General features: G+C 51.0%; 1 protein-coding gene across 1 annotated transcript; it reads left to right on the top strand.

The window, feature by feature from the left end:
- The first annotated feature begins 16,636 nt into the window (after nt 1-16,636).
- Nucleotides 16,637-17,420, top strand: LOC119281136. Its single transcript, XM_037561751.1, has one exon. It carries the CDS (start codon nt 16,693-16,695, stop codon nt 16,957-16,959), a length of 267 nt encoding a protein of 88 aa, XP_037417648.1. The 5' UTR covers nt 16,637-16,692; the 3' UTR covers nt 16,960-17,420.
- The last annotated feature ends 2,311 nt before the right edge of the window (nt 17,421-19,731 follow it).

Below are 19,731 nucleotides of genomic sequence, written 5' to 3'. Positions count from 1 at the left end.
GTCCATCTTCTGCTATATGAAGTATCCTGGAAAAAAAATGTGGGCAAGCTTACGGGACGAAACTCCGCCGCCACGAGGCGGAACCAATCTAGAGCTTTGGCAGAGCTGTTCTGCCGGGGATACTTCCCTCCGGAAGGGGGAAATCATCACCATCGTCATCACCAACGATCCTCCCACCGGGAGAGGGTCAATCTCCATCAACATCTTCACCAACACCATCTCCTCTCAAACCCTAGTTCATCTCTTGTATCCAATCTTGTATCCAAAACCACAAATTGGTACTTGTGCGTTGCTAGTAGTGTTGATTACTCCTTGTAGTTGATACTTATTGGTTTACTTGGTGGAAGATCATATGTTCAGATACTTAATGCATATTATTACACCTCTGATTATGAACATGAATATGCTTTGTGAGTAATTACATTTGTTCCTGAGGACATGGGTGAAGTCTTGCTATTAGTAGTCATGTGAATTTGGTATTCGTTCGATATTTTGATGAGATGTATGTTGTCTTTCCTCTAGAGGTGTTATGTGAACATCGACAACATGACACTTCACCATCATTGGGCCTAGAGGAAGGCATTGGGAAGTAATAAGTAGATGATGGGTTGCTAGAGTGACAGAAGCTTAAACCCTAGTTTATGCGTTGCTTCGTTAGGGGCTGATTTGGATCCATATGTTTAATGATGTGGTTAGGTTTACCTTAATACTTTTGTTGTAGTTGCAGATGCTTGCAATAGGGGTTAATCATAAGTGGGATGCTTGTCCATGTAAGGGCAGTACCCAAGCACCGGTCCACCCACATATCAAATTATCAAAGTACCGAACGTGAATCATATGAACGTGATGAAACTAGCTTGACGATAATTCCCATGTGTCCTCGGGAGTGCTTTTCTCATTATAAGAAATTGTCCAGGCTTATCCTTTGCAACAAAAAGGATTGGACCACCTTGCTGTACCTTATTTACTTTTATTGATTTTTACTCGTTACAATTTATCTTATCACAAAACTATTTATTACTTACAATTTCAGTGCTTGCAGAGAAAACCTTACTGAAAACCGCTTATCGATTCCTTCTACTCCTCGTTGAGTTCGACACTCTTACTTATTGAAAGGACTATGATAGGTCCCCTACACTTGTGGGTCATCAATGGGCTGGAAACTGCCCAACGGAATAACGGGCCGTCAATGGGTTTAAAGTGATACACTGTTCATTACGGGACAATTTCGCCATGGGTCGTTAATGGGTATGAAGCGATACACTGTTCATTACGGGCCAGTTTCACCATGGGCCGTTAATGGGCCAAGAGTTTCAAAGGGCCATACTTGGGTTAGAAGTTAAAACGGGCTGGAATCATATTAGACGGCCCAGATGATGCTACTGGGCCTAATTCGGATAGGTCGTAACGGGCCCTGGGTTAACGGGCTGTAAATGGGCTATATGCGATCATGCCGTTAACAGGCTTTCCATAGGCCGGCCCGCCACCTTTTGACCAAGTCAAACAGGCTGGCCTTTTCACAGGAATGGGCATCTGTTGGGCCGTGCCACGTGTCGACGTATCATAGGCGCCTTCTGTCCAATGAGTGGATGACATCTGTCCCAACGGTGAGCTGACACGTGTTTCCTCCAGCCAATGATGATTTTACATGTGGAAAATCCCCATTGGTCGGGGCTGTTAACGGGTTATCAAATCCAAAACCGGACCCGATAGCTTAACGGCGTTCCGTTACGGTGGATGCCATGTGTAGGTCACCCTTGACGAAAGCACTTCTGTGACGCGCGATTTATCATCATGGAAGTGGACACTTCTGTGATGATAATTTTGGTAATGTCATGGAACACTTCTACGACAACACATGTATGACTATCTTGATTCTATCATAAAATCGTCATGGATGTACATGCATGAAAAAAAATTCAACCTAGTGTGACAAACACGTATCATCACGGAAGTGTATTTTTTTGTAATGGTGTTACAAGGCGGCAGTATACCAGAGGGATGGAACAACACACTTGTGGTGCTGATCCTGAAGGTTCAAAACGCAAAGAGATTGAAGGATTTACGCCCGATTAGCCTATGTAACATAGTGTATAAGCTTGTGTCTGAAGTGCTTGCCAATCGGTTGAAGAGCATCTTGAGCGAGATAATATCCCCTAACCAGAGTACCTTTGTTCCGGGCAGGCTCATCTCAAATAACACAATCTTGGCATATGAGATGACCCACTACCTGAAGCGGAACAGGACGGGTTCCACACATTTTGTAGCTTTAAGGCTTGATATGAGCAAGGCATATGATAGAGTGGAATGGTCGTTCGTGGATAAAATCATGCACCAGTTAGGTTTTCCACCGGGTTTTGTGGCATTGATCATGAAGTGAATGAGTACAGTTCGCTTACGATTCAAGATTAATGATTGGTGCACGGACACAGTGGTACCTGGACGTTGCTTGAGACAGGGGGACCAAACATCCCCTTACTTGTTCTTGATCTGTGCGGAAGGCCTCTCTGCCTTGATCAATCATGCGGAGGTTGTGGCCTAATCAAGGGTATAAGGATTGCCCCAACGGCCCCAGCGGTAACACATCTCCTCTTCTAACGACTCGTTGTTGCTTTTGGAGGCTTCGAAGGAAAGTATGGCCACGGTTAATGAGGTACTGGAGGTATATGAAAGAGGTTCAGGCCGAACGACTCACAGGGAAAAATCTGCCATCCAATTTAGCAGAAATACACGACACTAGAAGAAACAATCCATGCTTCATGCGCTAGGGCTGCGCGGCAAGGGCCTCCAAGGGAAGTACTTGGTTCTACCAAGCTATGTGGGCAGATCACGCCAGGCGTGCTTTGAATATATCTTGGCCAAAATATGGGAGTTGCTGCAAGGATACAAGATTTAGTTGTTATCAAAGAAAGGCTAAGAGATCTTAATTGAAATGGTGGCTCAAGCTATCCCTACCTATGCTATGGCCTGTTTTGACCCGACGAAGGGTCTCTGCGTCGAAATTTGTACCATTACATGTGATTTCTGGTGGGCAAACCAAGATGACGAGCACAAGCACCACTGGGTCAGCTGGGATAGGATGACACTACCAAAAGAGCAAGGCGGTTTGGGTTTCAGAGATCTCCACTCTTTCAACATCACCATGCTTGCGCGTCAGGTCTGGCACCTGCTGCAAGCACCGGACTCCCTCTGTGCTCGTGTCCTATGCGCCAAATACTATCCAAGTGGTGATCTGCTAGCGGCGGCTCCGAGCCCGGGCATAAGCTATGTGTGGTGCAGCATTCTGCAAGGTATACAAGTGGTGAAGGAGGGCATGGTCTGGAGAGTTGGGGACGGACAACAAATAAGCATATGGCATGATCCTTGGCTACCTGCGGGGCAAGTCCGGTTCCCTAGAACCCCTCGAGGAGCCACCTTGCTTACCAAGGTATCTGAACTTATTGACCCGCTCACTTACAATTAGGATGTACAGCTGGTGCAACAAACATTCAGTGTAATAGATGCCGGAGTGATTTGGAAGATTCCAATCTTCGAGCACCATGAGGACTTTGTTGCATGGCATTTTGCCAGCAAGGGATTCTTCTCTGTCCGGTCAGCCTATAGGTTCCACACTGACATGCTCCAAAAACAACGCACTCGTCAACATGGGGAAAACTCATCAGGAGAGGAGGAGGACAGGGCGATGTGGCAGAAACTGTGGAAGGTACGTTGCCCGGGAAGGATCCACCATTTTCTATGGCAGCTGGCCCATAACAACCACCCTCTGTTGAGGAATACAGAGCACATCTGGGTTCAGCTCGTGACCGACTGTGTGGTCTGCCACCGGCTACAGGAAGACAGAGGCCATCTCTTCTTGCGGTGTAAGGAAGTGCGGAAGATGTGGCGCGCATGTGGTTTGGAGGAGACTCGTCAGAAGTTACTCATGTGACAGTCGTCGCATCAACTACTAAGCATCATTATATCCCTACCGGAAGATGAGAAATTGCATACTATTTGCCTCCTTTGGCTATGGTGGACGGAGCGAAACAAGGCAAATCACTAGGCACAAAGAGCTACGACCAAGGATTTCAGCTTCATGTTTGCCAAACACATTGCAGAATGGCGACTCTTCTTTGCAGAACAGGGAAGTAGCAGAACAAAGCCGACCAACCTGGGCTCTCCCGTCCATGGACGTCGTCAAGATAAACATGGGTGGGTTTTTCGACCCCGGTTCACGGCGGGCGGGGTGGGGCTGCATTGCCCGAGATGATACGGGTGAGGTCCTTTTTGCTGCGGCGGGGAATCTCACTAATATGAGTGAAGCCCTACATGCGGAAGCCACACAAATTGATGTATGCGATGAAGATGGCCAAGGAGCATGGTATGGGGCAAGTCGTCTTTGAGACAGACTGCATTGGGCTCCAGCAGGCAGTAACAACATCAGTCTTGGACCGCTCCCCGTTGGGAACCCTGTTCCGCGAGATCAAGTTCCTCCTCTAGCTATGTTTCATCGAGTGGTCTATATCATTTTGCCCACATTTGTATAATGCTCCTGTCCATGAACTGGCGGCTATCGGTAAGCGGGATGACAATGCTGACCACCAAGCGTAATCGATAAACCTCCCTAGAGTTGTAACTGATGCAGTGACCGCCGATTTGGCTGGTCCACGGTGATTTTGGAATGCAAGGCGTTCCAGTCCAAAAAAGTAGGATTTGGCGCCTCTTATGGCTACTCCTCCCTCCCTCCCACCTATATATATGTTGGAGGGGGCGCCTAGCACACACCAGACAATTGCCTAGCCGTGTGCGGTGCCCCCCTGCATCGTTTACACCCCCGGTCATATTTTCGTAGTGCTTAGCTGAAGCCCTGCGGAGATCACTTCAGAATCACCGTCACCATGTTGTCATGCTGACGGAACTCATCTACTACCTCAACATCTTGCCGGATCAAGAAGGCGAGGGACGTCACCAAGTTGAACGTGTGCAGAACACGGAGGTGTCGTGCGTTCGGTGCCTGATCGGTTGAAGCGTGAAGAAGTTCGACTACATCAACCACGTTGTGAAACGCTTCTACTTACAGTCTACAAGGGCACTGAGGGAGTCCTGGATAAGGGGGTATCCGGACAGCCGGACTATATACTTTGGACGGACTGTTGGACTATGAAGATACAAGATAGAAAACTTTGTCCCGTGTCCGGGTGGGACTCTCTTTGGCGTGGAAGGCAAGCTTGGCAATCCGGATATAGATCCCCTTCTCTGTAAACCGACTCTGTGTAACCCTAGCCCCCTCCCGTGTCTATATAAACTGGAGGGTTTAGTCCGTAGGACAGAACAACAATCATACCATATGCTAGCTTCAAGGGTTTAGCCTCTCTGATCTCGTGGTAGATCAACTCTTGTAATACTCATATCATCAAGATCAATCAAGCAGGAAGTAGGGTATTACCTCCATCGAGAGGGCCCAAACCTGGGTAAACATCGTGTCCCCAGCCTCCTGTTACCATCGGCCTTAGACGCACAGTTCGGGACCCCCTACCCGAGATCCGCCAGTTTTGACACCGACATTGGTGCTTTCATTGAGAGTTCCTCTGTGTCGTCGCTGCAAAGCTAGATGGCTTCCCCAACCTTCAACCATGCTGTCCTGGGTGTGACCTTTCTCCCCGGACAGATCTTCGTGTTCGGCGGCTTCGCACTGCGGGCCATTTTGCTTGGCCATCTAGAGCAGATCGATAGCTACACCCCTGGCCATCAGGTCGGGTTTGGAAACCTAAACTACACCGCCAACATCCGCGGAGACTTGATCTTCGACGGATTCGGGCCCGTGTCAGGAGCGCCGAGCAATCACGACGTGCATGACCTAGATCGGCAGTCGGACAGTATTCGGAACATCGCACCTGCTATAGCTCCGGACCTCGTTCTAGAGCAGGTCGTGCCTTCCAAGGACGGGTGGATGGACCCCGCCCCGGAGGCCACACACTCCTCGGCACTGGAGCCGAACACAGACTCCACTCCTAAAGGGATCTATGTCTTCGGACCCCCGGACTCATCTTCGTCCATGTGTTCCGGACCGCGCGCACCTGTGCCCATTGAATCTAACTGGGCTCCAATCATGGAGTTCACCGCCGCGGATATCTTTCAGCACTCACCCTTCGGAGACGTGCTAGATTCTTTAAGGTCTCTCTCCCTGTAAAGAGACTCCTGGCCGAACTATGTCCGGCTCGAGTGGGAAGCTAGCGACGAAGAAATTCGTTTCCCACCCACCACCCACTTAATAGCCACGGTCGATGACTTGACCGACGTGCTTAACTTCGACTTCGAAGACATCGACGGTATAGACGATGATGCAGGAGAAGAACAGGAACCACCGCCCACAGGGCGCTGGACTGCCACCTCTTCATATGATATATACATGGTGGATACTCCCAAAGAAACCAATGGCAATGAGGCAACGGAAGATAACCCCTCGGGGAACAAAGCAAAACACGGGCATCATCAGCGCCGCTCCAAGCCTCGCCACAACAATACCGGCACTGGAGAAAATCCAGATGGTGCCGAAGAGGAATATGATCCTGATCAACCCACCTTCGAGCAAGCCGAACAGGAACACGGGCCGGCTAGCCCAGACGAATAGGCGACAGACGGGTACTTGTAGGACGATAACTATATGTCTCCCTCCGAAGACGAGGTGAGCCTCGATGATGACGAATTCAATGTACCAGAGGATCCCATAGAGCAGGAGCACTTCAAGTGCAGGCTTATAGCCACTCCAAGAAGCCTGAAGAAGAAGAAGCAGGAGCTCCAAGCTGACCAAGACCTGCTCGCAGACAGATGGACCGAAGTCCTGGTGGCCAAGGAATACGGACTCGAGCCCCCGAGCAGGGGATACCCAAAGCATAAACTGCTAGAAGAAGAGGCCAAAGAGCATGAACTTCCCGCACAAGATGAGGCTGACCGGCCACCTTGTGGCCGGGATAAAACAGGCTATCAGGCCGGACACTAGCCCGCACCCCCACACCGGTTCACTATAGCCCGGGGCAATACGCAGGACCTGCAAGACATATTGGAAAACAACGCAGGACAACCAAGATCGATCTACGGATCACGAGGGCGCGCCACAGCTCATGCCACCGATCGTCACGCCGGATACAATAATGATACATCCGGCCGGGCCAGACATTACCGACCAGACCCAATCGGAATACGCCGTGACATAGCCCGACACAAAGGTGCCGCACACCCCCTCTGCTTCACTGATGAAGTAATGGAACATGAATTCCCAGAAGGGTTTAAACCCGTTAACATCGAGTCATACGATGGCAAAACAGACCCCGCGGTGTGGATCGAGGATTTTCTTCTCCACATTCACATGGCCCGCGGTGATGACCTACATGCCATCAAGTATCTCCCACTCAAGCTTAAAGGGCCAGCCAGACACTAGCTGAATAGCCTGCCAGCAAACTCCATTGGCAGTTGGGAAAATTTTGAAGATGCATTCCTCGATAACTTCCAAGGCACCTATGTGCGACCACTGGATGCTGATGACTTAAGTCACATTACCCAACAGCCAAGAGAGTCAGCCAGGAAATTCTGGACTCGGTTCCTAACTAAAAAGAACCAAATTGTCGACTATCCGGACGTCGAGGCCCTGGCGGCCTTTAAGCATAATATCCGTGACGAGTGGCTTGCCCGACACCTCGGCCAAGAAAAACCGAAGACCATGGCGGCACTCACGACACTAATGACCCACTTTTGCGCGGGCGAGGACAGTTGCTTGGCTCGCAGCAACACCGTGCCAGGAAACCCTGGCACTTCAGATATTCGTGACAGTAACGGAAAGCCACGGCGCAACAGACACAAACGTCGGAACAATGGCGACAATGCTGAGGATACGGCAGTCAATGCCGGATTCAGCAACTCCAAATCCGGTCAGCGGAAGAAGCCGTTCAAAAGAAACAACCTAGGATCATCCAGTTTGGACCGCATACTCGACCGCTCGTGCCAGATTCACGGCACCCCCGATAAACCAGCCAATCACACTAACAGAGATTGTTGGGTGTTCAAACAGGCCGGCAAGATAAATGCCGAGAACAAGGACAAGGGGCTGCACAGCGATGACGACGAGGAGCCCCGGCATCCGAACACTGGAGGACAGAAGAAATTTCCCCCCAGGTTAAAATGGTGAGCATGATCTATGCCACTCACATCCCCAAACGGGAGCGAAAGCATGCACTTAGGGACGTCTATGCGATGGAGCCCGTCGCCCCAAAATTCAATCCATGGTCATCCTACCCAATCACTTTTGATCATAGGGACCATCCCACCAGCATCCGTCACGGCGGCTCAGCCGCATTGGGCCTTGACCCAATCATCAACGGATTCCACCTCACACGAGTCCTCATGGACGGTGGCAGCAGCCTGAACCTGCTTTATCAGGACACAGTGCACAAAATGGGCATCAATCCGTCACGGATCAAACCCACAAAAACCACCTTCAAAGGTGTAATTCCAGGGGTAGAGGCCCGCTGCACGGGCTCAATAACACTGGAAGTGGTCTTCGGGTCTCCGGATAACTTCTGAAGCGAGGAGTTGATCTTCGATATCGTCCCTTTCCGTAGTGGCTATCATGCACTGCTTGGACGAACTGCGTTCGCTCGTTTCAATGCGGTACCACACTATGCATACCTCAAGCTCAAGATGCCAGGACCTCGCGGGGTCATAACAGTCAATGGAAACACAGACCGCTCCCTCTGTACGGAAGAACATACTGCGGCCCTCGCGATAGAAGTACAAAGCAGCCTCCTCCGACAAACAGCCAATTCGGCAACGCCATCCCCGAACACCATCAAGCGAGTCCGGAGTACCCCACAACAGGATAGTCAGGCACGCCAGGAGCTTGATTAGCAATCCGGCCTCCACCCCAGCCCCATTCAAGCGGCGTTTGTGCCACGCGTACACAACTACGCGCTCAAAATACCATGGGCATAGGTGGAGGCGAGACGACGATGCGGCCAGAGTGCGGGTCAGCCGCCAGGAAGACCGCATATTGTTTTATCTTTTTTCAGGACCCCACTTTCGGGCAGCCCCTCCAGAGAGATCGGATAACCGGACTCATTACAGAGGGAACACCAAGGAGACAAGAGGCTTCGCATACAGGGGAATACTCAGGTGGTCTTCTTCAATGATAGTTATACCTGCTCTTACATACCCGCATGTAGCCTGCCCTTGGATAGGATATGTCAAATAGTCATTTTTCTGCTTAATGCATTAATGGTACACCTACGCTTTGCTGTATTGTCCAAATAAATTGGAAGTAGTACATAGCGTCAGCTTCTTATTACTATCCTCATATTTTCTGTTGAATATTTATTCGATATTGCATCCGTACATTTTGGTACGATCAGTTTGCCAGGGCTTCTTATCGAGCCCCATAAAATGGCAAGAAAAGTCTGAACACTTTCAACAGTGCGGCACCCCGAACTTATAGCATTATATGCATCAGCTCCGAATCATGTCTTGGGTCAATAGTTGGGTTAGCCCGGCTCCCTTGTTTTGGTACCTTACGTTCCGTTATATCGGCTAAGGTAGCGCAGGGAGAACTACTGTGATTGTGTCCCGGTTCTTCCGGATGAGCACCTCAGTAGAGAAAGCCGAAAACTGACCGTCATGATGCGGCGAGAGTTGGTCGCTGTTCGCGAGGTACTAAAATCCCTAAAGATTTTTTCCGCTTAAGGCAAGGAATCGGCCTTGCCCGATTTAGGCGTGTATAATGCCCCTGTTCGGCTTTCCAAATACTAGGGGCTTCGCCGAAATTTAAAATAATAGACTTCTATGGCCAAGTGAGAGTTATAAAGCCGAATAGTCCGATTGTCTAGTTCGTTGCGCTAAACACCTCCTTAAAGGACCAAGAATTTGGAAAAGGAGTGTTTAGGTTTTCCACGAACACCCCAATACTAGTTACAAGGGGGCGGAAGCCGACGACTGGCCTACTTTCAGATTTTGATAAACGGCCGCAGAGAAGGTAATATTTTAAATCAAACAAAGCGTTATATAGCACAATCAAATGTGTTCTCATATTACACAGACGACATGAGTACATTTACTCGAAAATAATGTTCTTAGGACATTCACTCGCCACAAGCCGAGCGCCTTTCATAACGCCGTCATAATACATTTCGGGATAGCGGTGCTCCTTGCCCTTCGGGGGTCCATCCTTCACGAGCTTCTCAGCATCCAGTTTGCCCCAATGCATCTTCGCGCGAGCAAAGGCCCGTCGGGCACCCTCAATACATACGGACTGCTTGATAACTTCTCGCCGTGGATAGGCATGCACCATCCGCTTCACCAGGCCAAAGTAGGTGCCGGGCAGGGGCTCGCCAGGCCACATCCGGACTATGAGGTCCCCCATGGCATGTTCGGCCGCATTGTGGATTTCGACCAGCTGCTTCAGTTGCTCACTCAGAGGCATCGGGTGTTCGGCCCCAGTATATTGGGACCAGAACAGCTTCTCTATAGAGCTCCCCTCTTCAACGCGATAGAACTCAGCGGCATCCGAAATGCTGCGTGACAGATCTGCGAATGCCCCTGGAGAGCTCCGGATTCGTGTAAGTAAAAGAAATGACTCCTCCACACGCTTGCTTTGCATAAAGAATGACTTACCCTCTGCTATCTTCTTGGCCGCCTGGATTTCCTGGAGGGCCTTTTGGGCTTCGGCCTTGGCGTCGACCGCGCTCTGGAGGGCCTTTGCAAGCTCAGACGCTTGCATCTTGTAGTCATGCTCCAGGGAGCCGAACTTCTTGCCGAGCTCCTGGAGCTCCTGCTGTACCTCTCCCACCCGAGCATCTTGCTTCTCTCGCTCGGTGCGCTCTGTATCCGCCTTGGCTTTGGCCGCGAACAACGCTTCCTTTAGGGCCGCCACTTCGGTCGTGGTCCCTATTAAAAGCCATGATGCTTTTTATTAGCATCGCCAACTTTTTATCCTCTATACGACATATGGACGGGGTCTCTCTTACCTTTGTTCGCCTCGAGATGCTTCTTCACGAGGCCGAGCTCTTCTTCGGCCTGCCCTAGTTCGCGCTTGAGTCTGGCAACCTCAGCCGTGCGCACAGCGGCGGTCAGCAGAAGTGTCTATTTGATTCATACAGACAAATACTATTAGCTTCCTGTGGTTTTTTATTTAACCCTCCGTTTGGCTTTTCTTTCCGAACACCAACCAGAGCATCAGGGGCTAATGTCTATCAGGTGATATTTCCTCACACTTTCTTTACCTCAAAGCCTATTAGCAGGCTGGTGCAGGCTTCGGTCGACCCGCTCTTGGCGGACCGAACCTTCTCAATCACCGTACCCATAAGCGTACGGTGTTCATCCTCGATGGAAGCGCCTCGAAGCACTTCCAACAAATTATTCGATGCCTCCGGCTGGGCGGAGGTCATCAGCACGGCCGGCTCGCCCTCCTTCGTGAGGGACTGCTTACTGGAATCCGGAAATGGAGTCGGACAATGGAGTCGGACAGTTAATCCGCTCCGCCATCTCCACCCAATCCCGTTCGGTCAGCATGGTGACCTAAGAATCCTCCCACGAATATACTAGGAAGGAAACATCTTGTAATAACCAGAGGACTTACCGGACTGGCGAGGTGGCTTGCGCTGAGCCCCCGGTCCTCAGAAATGGGAGGAGGAACTTCGCCGGTCTTGAACAACACCTTCCATATTTGTTTGTGCATTGTGTCGAAGAGCTCTAGCAGCATCTAGTGTTCGGCCGGGTCGAACTCCCACATATCAAATGCCCGTCTTTGACACGGGAGAATCCGGCGAATGAGCATGACCTGGACCATCTTGACAAGCTTGATCTTCTTATCCCTCATACTTCTGATGCAGGTCTCAAGTCCGGTCAGCTCCGTGGGTTCGCCCCAGGCCAGGCCCTTCTTCTCCCAGGAAGTGAGCCGCATGGGGATTCCGGATCTGAATTTGGGGGCCGCCACCCAGTTGGTGTCGCGCTTCTCGGTGATATAGAACCACGCTAATTGCCACCCCTTTATGGTCTCCACGAAGGAGCCATCGAGCCATGTAACATTGGGCATTTTGCCCACCATGGCACCTCCGCACTCCGCCTGTTGGCCGCTCACGATCTTCGGCTTCACGCAAAAGATTTTCAACCACAGGCCGAAGTGAGGCTTGATGCGGAGGAAGGCCTCGCACACGACGATGAACGCCGAGATGTTGAGGACGAAGTTCGTGGCCAGATCATGAAAATCTAGCCCGTAGTAGTACATAAGCCCGCGGACGAATGGGCGGAGTGGAAATTCGCGGACGAAATGAGGGAGAAATACTACTCTCTCCCGAGACTTCGGAGTGGGGATAATATGTCCCTCCGTCGGAAGCCTGTGCGCGATACTCTTGGCCAGGTATCCGGCCTCCCAAAGCTTGGTGATGTTCTCCTCCATGACAGAGGAGGCCATCCACTTGCCTCCCGCTCCGAACATGATGCGATCCTACGGAGAAGGTGAGAACTTGGGCGCTTGAGCTCAAGGGTGCGAGAACGGATGAGCAAAGGAGTAAGAAGGCGTGGGTGAAAATGGGAGACGTCCGTCCCTTTATAAAGGCAATATAGAATGTGCGCCTCCCCGCTTGCCTCTCGAAATCTCCTATCTTCCCGAGCGCCTCGATTAATGGCGCTGGTTGGGTTACCCATACCCGTATTGATGGAGATCTCGTGATAAGGGGACACGATCTCTGCTTTCACAAGACGTGCCAAAGAAACCGCCTCGCGATGTGTGCGGAGACAGGTTGTAGAAAACGGTTCGAATAAAAACCGGACCGTGGCGTGATGTCACTTTTCGAAGAATTGTCAGTAGATTAGATTTGTGGATTATTATTATTCTCTCTACGGTGGTATATGGAATGTTATCTTGCAGAGCCGTACACGGTCCTTGTGTTCGGAATTAATTTTGGAGTATTCGGAGGTGGAACCCGCCTCGCCATGCCGAAGACAATCTACGCGTCGGACTCATCATCATTGAAGCCTGGTTCAGGGGCTACTGAGGGAGTCCTAGATAAGGGGGTATCCGGACAGCCGGACTATATACTTTGGTCGGACTGTTGGACTATGAAGATACAAGATAGAAGACTTCGTCCAGTGTTCGGATGGGACTCTCCTTGGCGTGGAAGGCAAGTTTGGCAATCCGGATGTAGATCCCCTTCTCTGTAAACCGACTCTGTGTAACTCTAGCCCCCTCCAGTGTTTATATAAACTGGAGGGTTTAGTCCGTAGGACAGAACAACAATCATACTGTAGGCTAGCTTCTAGGGTTTAACCTCTCTGATCTCGTGGTAGATCAACTCTTGTAATACTCATATCATCAAGATCAATCAAGCAGGAAGTAGGGTATTACCTCCATCGAGAGGGAGCGAACCTGGGTAAACATCGTGTCCCCAGCCTCCTGTTACCATCAGCTTTAAACGCATAGTTTGGGACCCCTACCCGAGATCCGCCGGTTTTGACACCGACAGGTACATATATACACTCTCCCTCTCGTTGCTATGCATCTTCATGAATAGATCATTGTGTGTGCGTAGAAATTTTTTTGTTTCCCATGCAACAATTCCCAACATAATGGCAATGGGCAGCAGAGCTATGACTCATGGCGACTTGGGCTCGGGATGCCCAACTACCAGGAATGGACGTCCACAGTTGCTAGAGCGCATATAGAGAAGGAAAGGCGGAGCGACTGATTTGGGATGACTCCCACTGATTCCTTCAGTGGGAATGCTCGGGGAGGAGAGGCAGAGCTAAAGGGTAAGGTGGCTAGCTTCAGGGCGGTCGCTGGTCACGAGAACGATGAAGGTCGTTGACGACGGCATGAACCGGGTACCGGTTGCATAGAGGGGGGGGGGGTGCACGAATGGCATGCCTACACGGATCCAATGCTATGGATAGGACTTTATAAGGTCGGCCGTGTCGTCAGAATTTCAAGGACGCAACGGACGGAAGATGGCTTTCGAGGACGATGGCGTCGTCTTCGTGGCGCGAATCACCTCAACTGGGGACATGGACGGAATTAAAGTCTTGGGAAACATATTGGTAGAGGATAAGGATGAGGATCATCAACAACGGTGGCGGAGGGAAGCACGGCGTCGCTGCGCTGCTCTAACACGCCATAATCGACCGGCCTAGCCCGATTGGTCCTAGTCAACACGGGGCGCATGCCTCTCTCGCCAGACCAGCCCTGCAAGCAGATCCCATTAGTCAGGTGGGTTGTCAAAAACTGTTAAAATGTGAATTAATTTAGTTTGTTACCGCTCCACCCAAAACCGGTACTAATTTGCAAAAAATTAAAGGCGACTGTTGCAAATTGTCAGATGATTTCTCGGTTTCTTAGAGAAATCAGCCGACTAGGCAGCCGTACGATCAGCGCGCTATGGCCATTGGATTACAGCAACGCCACGGCAACAGTAAGCGTGTGACTGCTTCGATGCAATGCTGTTGCACCCGTAGCAAAAGCTCCACTGCAGCTCCTATGGCGCACCTTCAGCGTCCGACGAAGCTCGGACGTAGCACCGCCAGCATCCAGGGAAGCTTCAATGCAACTCCGAGAGAGCTCCAAACAACCCCGCAGAGCTCCAACGCAGCACCAATGGCTCCTGTGAAGCTCCAATGCAACCCCATGAGAGCTCCAACGCAGCACTGGTGATGCCCGACGAAGCTCCAGTGCTACTCTGGTGAAGCTCTATTGCAGCACCGGCTATGTTTTCGGCGGCTCGACGTTGCTCCACTACAACACCAGCGGTGCTCCTGACAGCTTCAAGGCAACATCACCGGAGTTGCAGCGCCTCCGTCCGACACTCGCCACGGTCGTAGTCATAGCACCGTGCGACACTCCATTGCAGCTCACGAAGGCGGCCATGGCAGGCAGTGGGCGACGTAGAAGCTACTCGCGATTCATGATCTCCGGCGCGACAGTGCTGCATCGGCTGCCTTCAATCGCAGTACCAACTGCCGCCGTCGCAGACGGCCATGTCAACGCTCCGTTGATGCTTCACTTCAGCGCAAACACTCCTCTCTCCTCATGACAACTTTTCGCGGCGGGGCTTGCAGCATCCCAGAAACGCGATGGGGGAAGGAGGAGGGGAAGGAGGGGGGCAAGTCTCCGGCAGTGGCGACGGCCGGCTCTGCTTGTCCCGGCGGCCTGCATCAGAGAGAGGAGAGGGAGAGAGACGCTCGAGAGGGAGACGACCCGCCGCTGATTGAGAATAAGGTGGAGAGGGGGTGGATGCGGTGGGCGGGCCCACGAGGGCACGTGTCGATTGGAGGAGCGGGTTTAGAGAGAGTGAGATCATCCGGTTAATTCTGATTGTTTTCCAAAGTTAAAAGTTGGTACCAATTTGTCGCCCTGGCCGCGAATCAACCTGTGGTTGGATGGTTAGATGGACAATGGTATCCCCAAACCACCAGGGTTCAAGTCCTGAGACTCACATTATTCCTAAATTTATTTCAGGATTTCGGGCGATGCGCTTTCATTGGGAGGAGACGTTCCGTCGATAACGAGTCGCCTGTGGTGACTTTATAAATCTCAAGTCAAAGATGCTCATAGGGTTAAGGTGTGCGTTCATAGGGGTGAGTGTATGCGCGTATGTATGAGCACTTGCGTATGTACATATGCTCAAAAAAAATGTCGACCTAGCCTCTATTGTAATACTCCTACTCTGTTGCAATTAGCGTGAGTCCCTATTTTGTTTCTCTCTTGCGGCTCAGCAAAATTAGCACGAGTCCTCCTAGCTACACCTCTTGAGTCCACCTGAACCGGTCCCATGCATGCCTGCAGCCCCGCATGACGATTAGTTAGTTGGGCCATGAAACCATTGCCGTGATCTTTCAAAAAAAGAAACCACTGCTGTCTGCCCGTCTCGGTGCTCACCGGGCAGGATCAGCGCCGCTCCACCTAATCGATCACGTACCATTATTTCACGTTTCCGTGCCTACGCGCGCATTCTGGCCGTGGCCGATCTAGCCTTTCTGCAAAGAAGACGTCAATCAACAAGAAATCTGGATGAAGCACTAAGATGGGCGAGAGACGCGAGGAGAGGTCAGGCATCACGTGAAACACCACACTTGTAAACCCTCGCAACGCCCGTCAGATCGATCGTCTGATTCGAGCCAGAGTCGTGCCTGGCCGGCTTAATTAAACCAGCAAACCCCAGCCGCCAGTCCAAAACACGGGCCTGCTATGCTGTGATGGTTCCCCATTTCTGCCACCTTTCCCCGCGCGCCGCGTGCAGTTGGCGCGCAGCACAGACAAGGCTTCGCAAGTTCGCAACGGACGGCGCAGGGAGTCGTTGACCTGCATGTGCATGCACGGCACACGGGTGTCAACTGACAAGGCACGGGCGTGGGACGTCCGCCGTCCACGCACGCCGCGCCTGCCAACTGCCCCTTCCAACCGGGCCAAGCCAGCCATTGCCCGCTCGCGGCTCGCACACGTACACGGCCAGCACACAGCACGCCGGCCGGACACACGGGCCACAAAGTTATAGCTGGCTCAGCTGCATTCCTCGTGATTAACTAACCAAAGCCCTCCGGCGTGATATTTCCTATGCCGCGCGCGGCCGGAGCTACCTATAAAAGGCGATTGCCTGTGTGGTGTGACTCTGTGGTGCAGCACAGTCACACCACACACTACCACCACGCACAAATCGTCCTAGCTTGATCTCAAGGGCGGCCATGGAGACGATGGCGGCGAACGGCGGTGGGAAGGGCAGGGCGGCGGCGAGGTATGGGGACAGGGAGCAGCAGGGCGCGGGGTGCGGAGGCGCGGGCCGCTTCCAGATGCCACTGCACTACCCGAGGTACACCAGGGACAACTACGAGGCCATGCCCGAGTGGCAGCTCGACCGCCTCCTCTCCGACTACGGCCTCCCCGTCCACGGCAACGTCAATCAGAAGCGCAGCTTTGCCATGGGCGCCTTCCTCTGGGGCGCCGGAAACTGATCTGCCGACCGGCCGTACGTCTAATCTTCTCCCTCCACCGTGGAGCAGACGAGCAGTGCTAATCAATCATTCATGAGTCATGACTCACTTACGATGGACCTGAGAGATACTCCCTCTCTTCCAAAATAGATGACCCAACTTTGTACTAATTTTTATACAAAGTTAGGTTATTTATTTTGGAACGAAGAAAGTAGTATTATCCACATACGCAGAGATCGAATAGCTAGCTACTCCTCCTGTCCCAAAATATAAAAACGTTTTTGACAGTAGTATAGTATTATAAACGTTCTTATATTTTGAGATGGAGGGAGTAGCTACCAAGTTGATATGACATGGCATATACTATATGTGTTTGTATGCTAATTTGGACTAGTTGATCGTTTGAATTTCTAGCTAGCTACGGTGGTGTGGTTACTGATGTGTGAAACTGGGAATTGCGTATGTCTTAATAAACTTCTTAATGTATAGCTAGTACAAAGTTATTTTAAAATTGAATCATGTATTTTAAAACGGAGGGAATATAATATTGCTCTATGTGTAGCTAGTCGTGCTTGAGAGTGCAGCATAACATGTGTGTGAGGGCATCTTCAGCCGCGTCCCCAACAGGCTTCCCTAGGCCACTTTTTCGGCGCCGGCGCCAAAAAAACGGCCCAGTCGCGCCCCTAGGACGCCGAAAATCGCCGGTTCGGACTTTTTTTTCGCCCGGCGGTCACAGGCCGAACCCGGCACGCTGGGGAGCCGTTGGGGGCTCCGGCGCTAGGGAAAAGCACGCCTGGCCCACACCGACAGGGGAAAAGTCAAGGTTTTCTTCCCCCGACTCGCCTCGCACCCCCCGCGCCCTCGGCCACCACTAGCTATATCCCGGCGACGGCCGCCGGCCTACTCCGCTAGATAGCCATTCCCCGCCGGAAAATAGCAGCGCTTCGCCGCGGCAGCCCCTCCCGCAGCAACCGGGCGTTTCCGGCCGCCGTTTTCTGCCGCGGAGGCGCGGTTTAACGGCGGGTACACGCCCACCGAGCGCAAGGTGTTTCTACAAGTTCTGTCAGGCAGTGGTGGCAGTGTTTGGGCCACAATACTTGAGAACACCCAATGCGGAAGACATTGCTCGGATCCTAGCCCAGAATGCAGCAAGAGGATTTCCTGGGATGCTTGGAAGCATCGACTGCATGCATTGAAAATGGAAGAACTGCCCATTTGGTTGGCAGGGGATGTACAAAGGCGCCAAAAGCGGTTGCAGTGTGGTGCTTGAGGCGGTAGCCACACAGGACCTCTGGATTTGGCACTCCTTCTTTGGTATGCCAGGAACTCACAATGACATCAACGTGCTGCAGCGCTCTCCTGTTTTTGCCAAGCTCGTTGAGGGCCATTCTCCTCCGGTGAACTTCGAGATCAATGGGCACCAATACAACAAGGGGTACTATCTAGCTGACGGCATCTATCCGAGATGGTCGACATTTGTGAAGACGATCTCAAACCATGTGGCAGGAGGCAAGAACGCCTGGTTTGCGAAGCTTCAGGAGGCTTGCAGGAAGGATGTTGAGCAGGCATTTGGTGTGCTCCAATCTCGATTCGCTGTTGTTCGGTACCTCGCTCAGACCTGATCGAAAGATCAAATGTGGGAGATCATGACTTGCTGTGTCATCTTGCACAACATGATCATCGAGAGCGAGCAAGAAGACCCAGTGTTTGACACTGAACCATACTACAGGCAGGGTCCTCTAGCCGAAGTTGATCACCAGCTACCGGCAACTTGGATTGCCTATCTCAGTATGCGTCAGGAGATCCGAGACCCACAGGTGCATCATCAACTGCAGAAAGATCTGATTGAGCACCTATGGAGGCTCAAGGGGGACGCCGCGTGATGAAATACGAGTTTTTATTTGTTGAACTATATAATTTGTATTGAACTATTTGTTGTTGTAGTATTTTGTTGAAGTATTTGATTTTTCTGTGATGAAATATGTGATAAGGAATAATTGTGTTGATAATTGAACGCCGAGACACGGCGAAACCACGCCGAATATGGGCCTATTCTCGCCCATATGGACCGTTTATTCGCTGAAATTGGGCTGCAAAGTGGGACAATTTTGGCGCCTGGGGGCGAGCTGGGGGCGACGACTGAGCGCAAAACCGCCCCCAGCACCGAGTGTATCGTCGGCTCGCCCCTAGGGGGCGATTTGTATGCGTCCTGGGGGGCCAACGACTGGGGATGCCCTGACCTATCTGTACTACTCCCTCTGTCCTGAATACAATATCATTTTTTAAGCTATGCTCATCTCGTGATACCTGAATTAATAATTAAGGGCTCCCCGCCGGCTGATCCGGAGGTTTTCGCGAGCAAAACAATTGTTCCTGAGGCGCTGAGACCAAATGAAAAATAGGGCCCCAAATTTTAGAAAAAGAAAACATATTACTAAAGCATACTTTCGTATAACTATAAAACATACTATTACTAATGCATCATTCGAGTTCAGGGCTCATTTGCTATATTTAAAGCTTTTAAGTGCATTTCTAGGTGTTTCATGGATATAATTCAATTTTGTACTGCGGGTACATGAAACAGTGCACAAAAATGGTTTGAAAAATATATTTGCTCTTGAGTATATTTGTATGACTTATGCAAGAAATGAATAGAAATTTCAAAGATCTCTGTCTCGAGAGTCAACCACAAACATGGAATTCATTGATTTTGGTAATTCTAGAAAATGTAAATGAAGTCTAAAAAACATGAAACTTGGAATGATGTCATGACAAGACCTCAGTATTCTACGT

This window comes from Triticum dicoccoides, chromosome 3B (assembly GCF_002162155.2).
Source record: "Triticum dicoccoides isolate Atlit2015 ecotype Zavitan chromosome 3B, WEW_v2.0, whole genome shotgun sequence".
Classification (NCBI taxonomy): Eukaryota; Viridiplantae; Streptophyta; class Magnoliopsida; order Poales; family Poaceae; genus Triticum; species Triticum dicoccoides.
The sequence above is the reverse complement of the archived record's forward strand: the minus strand, read 5'-3'. Positions and strand labels throughout refer to the sequence as shown.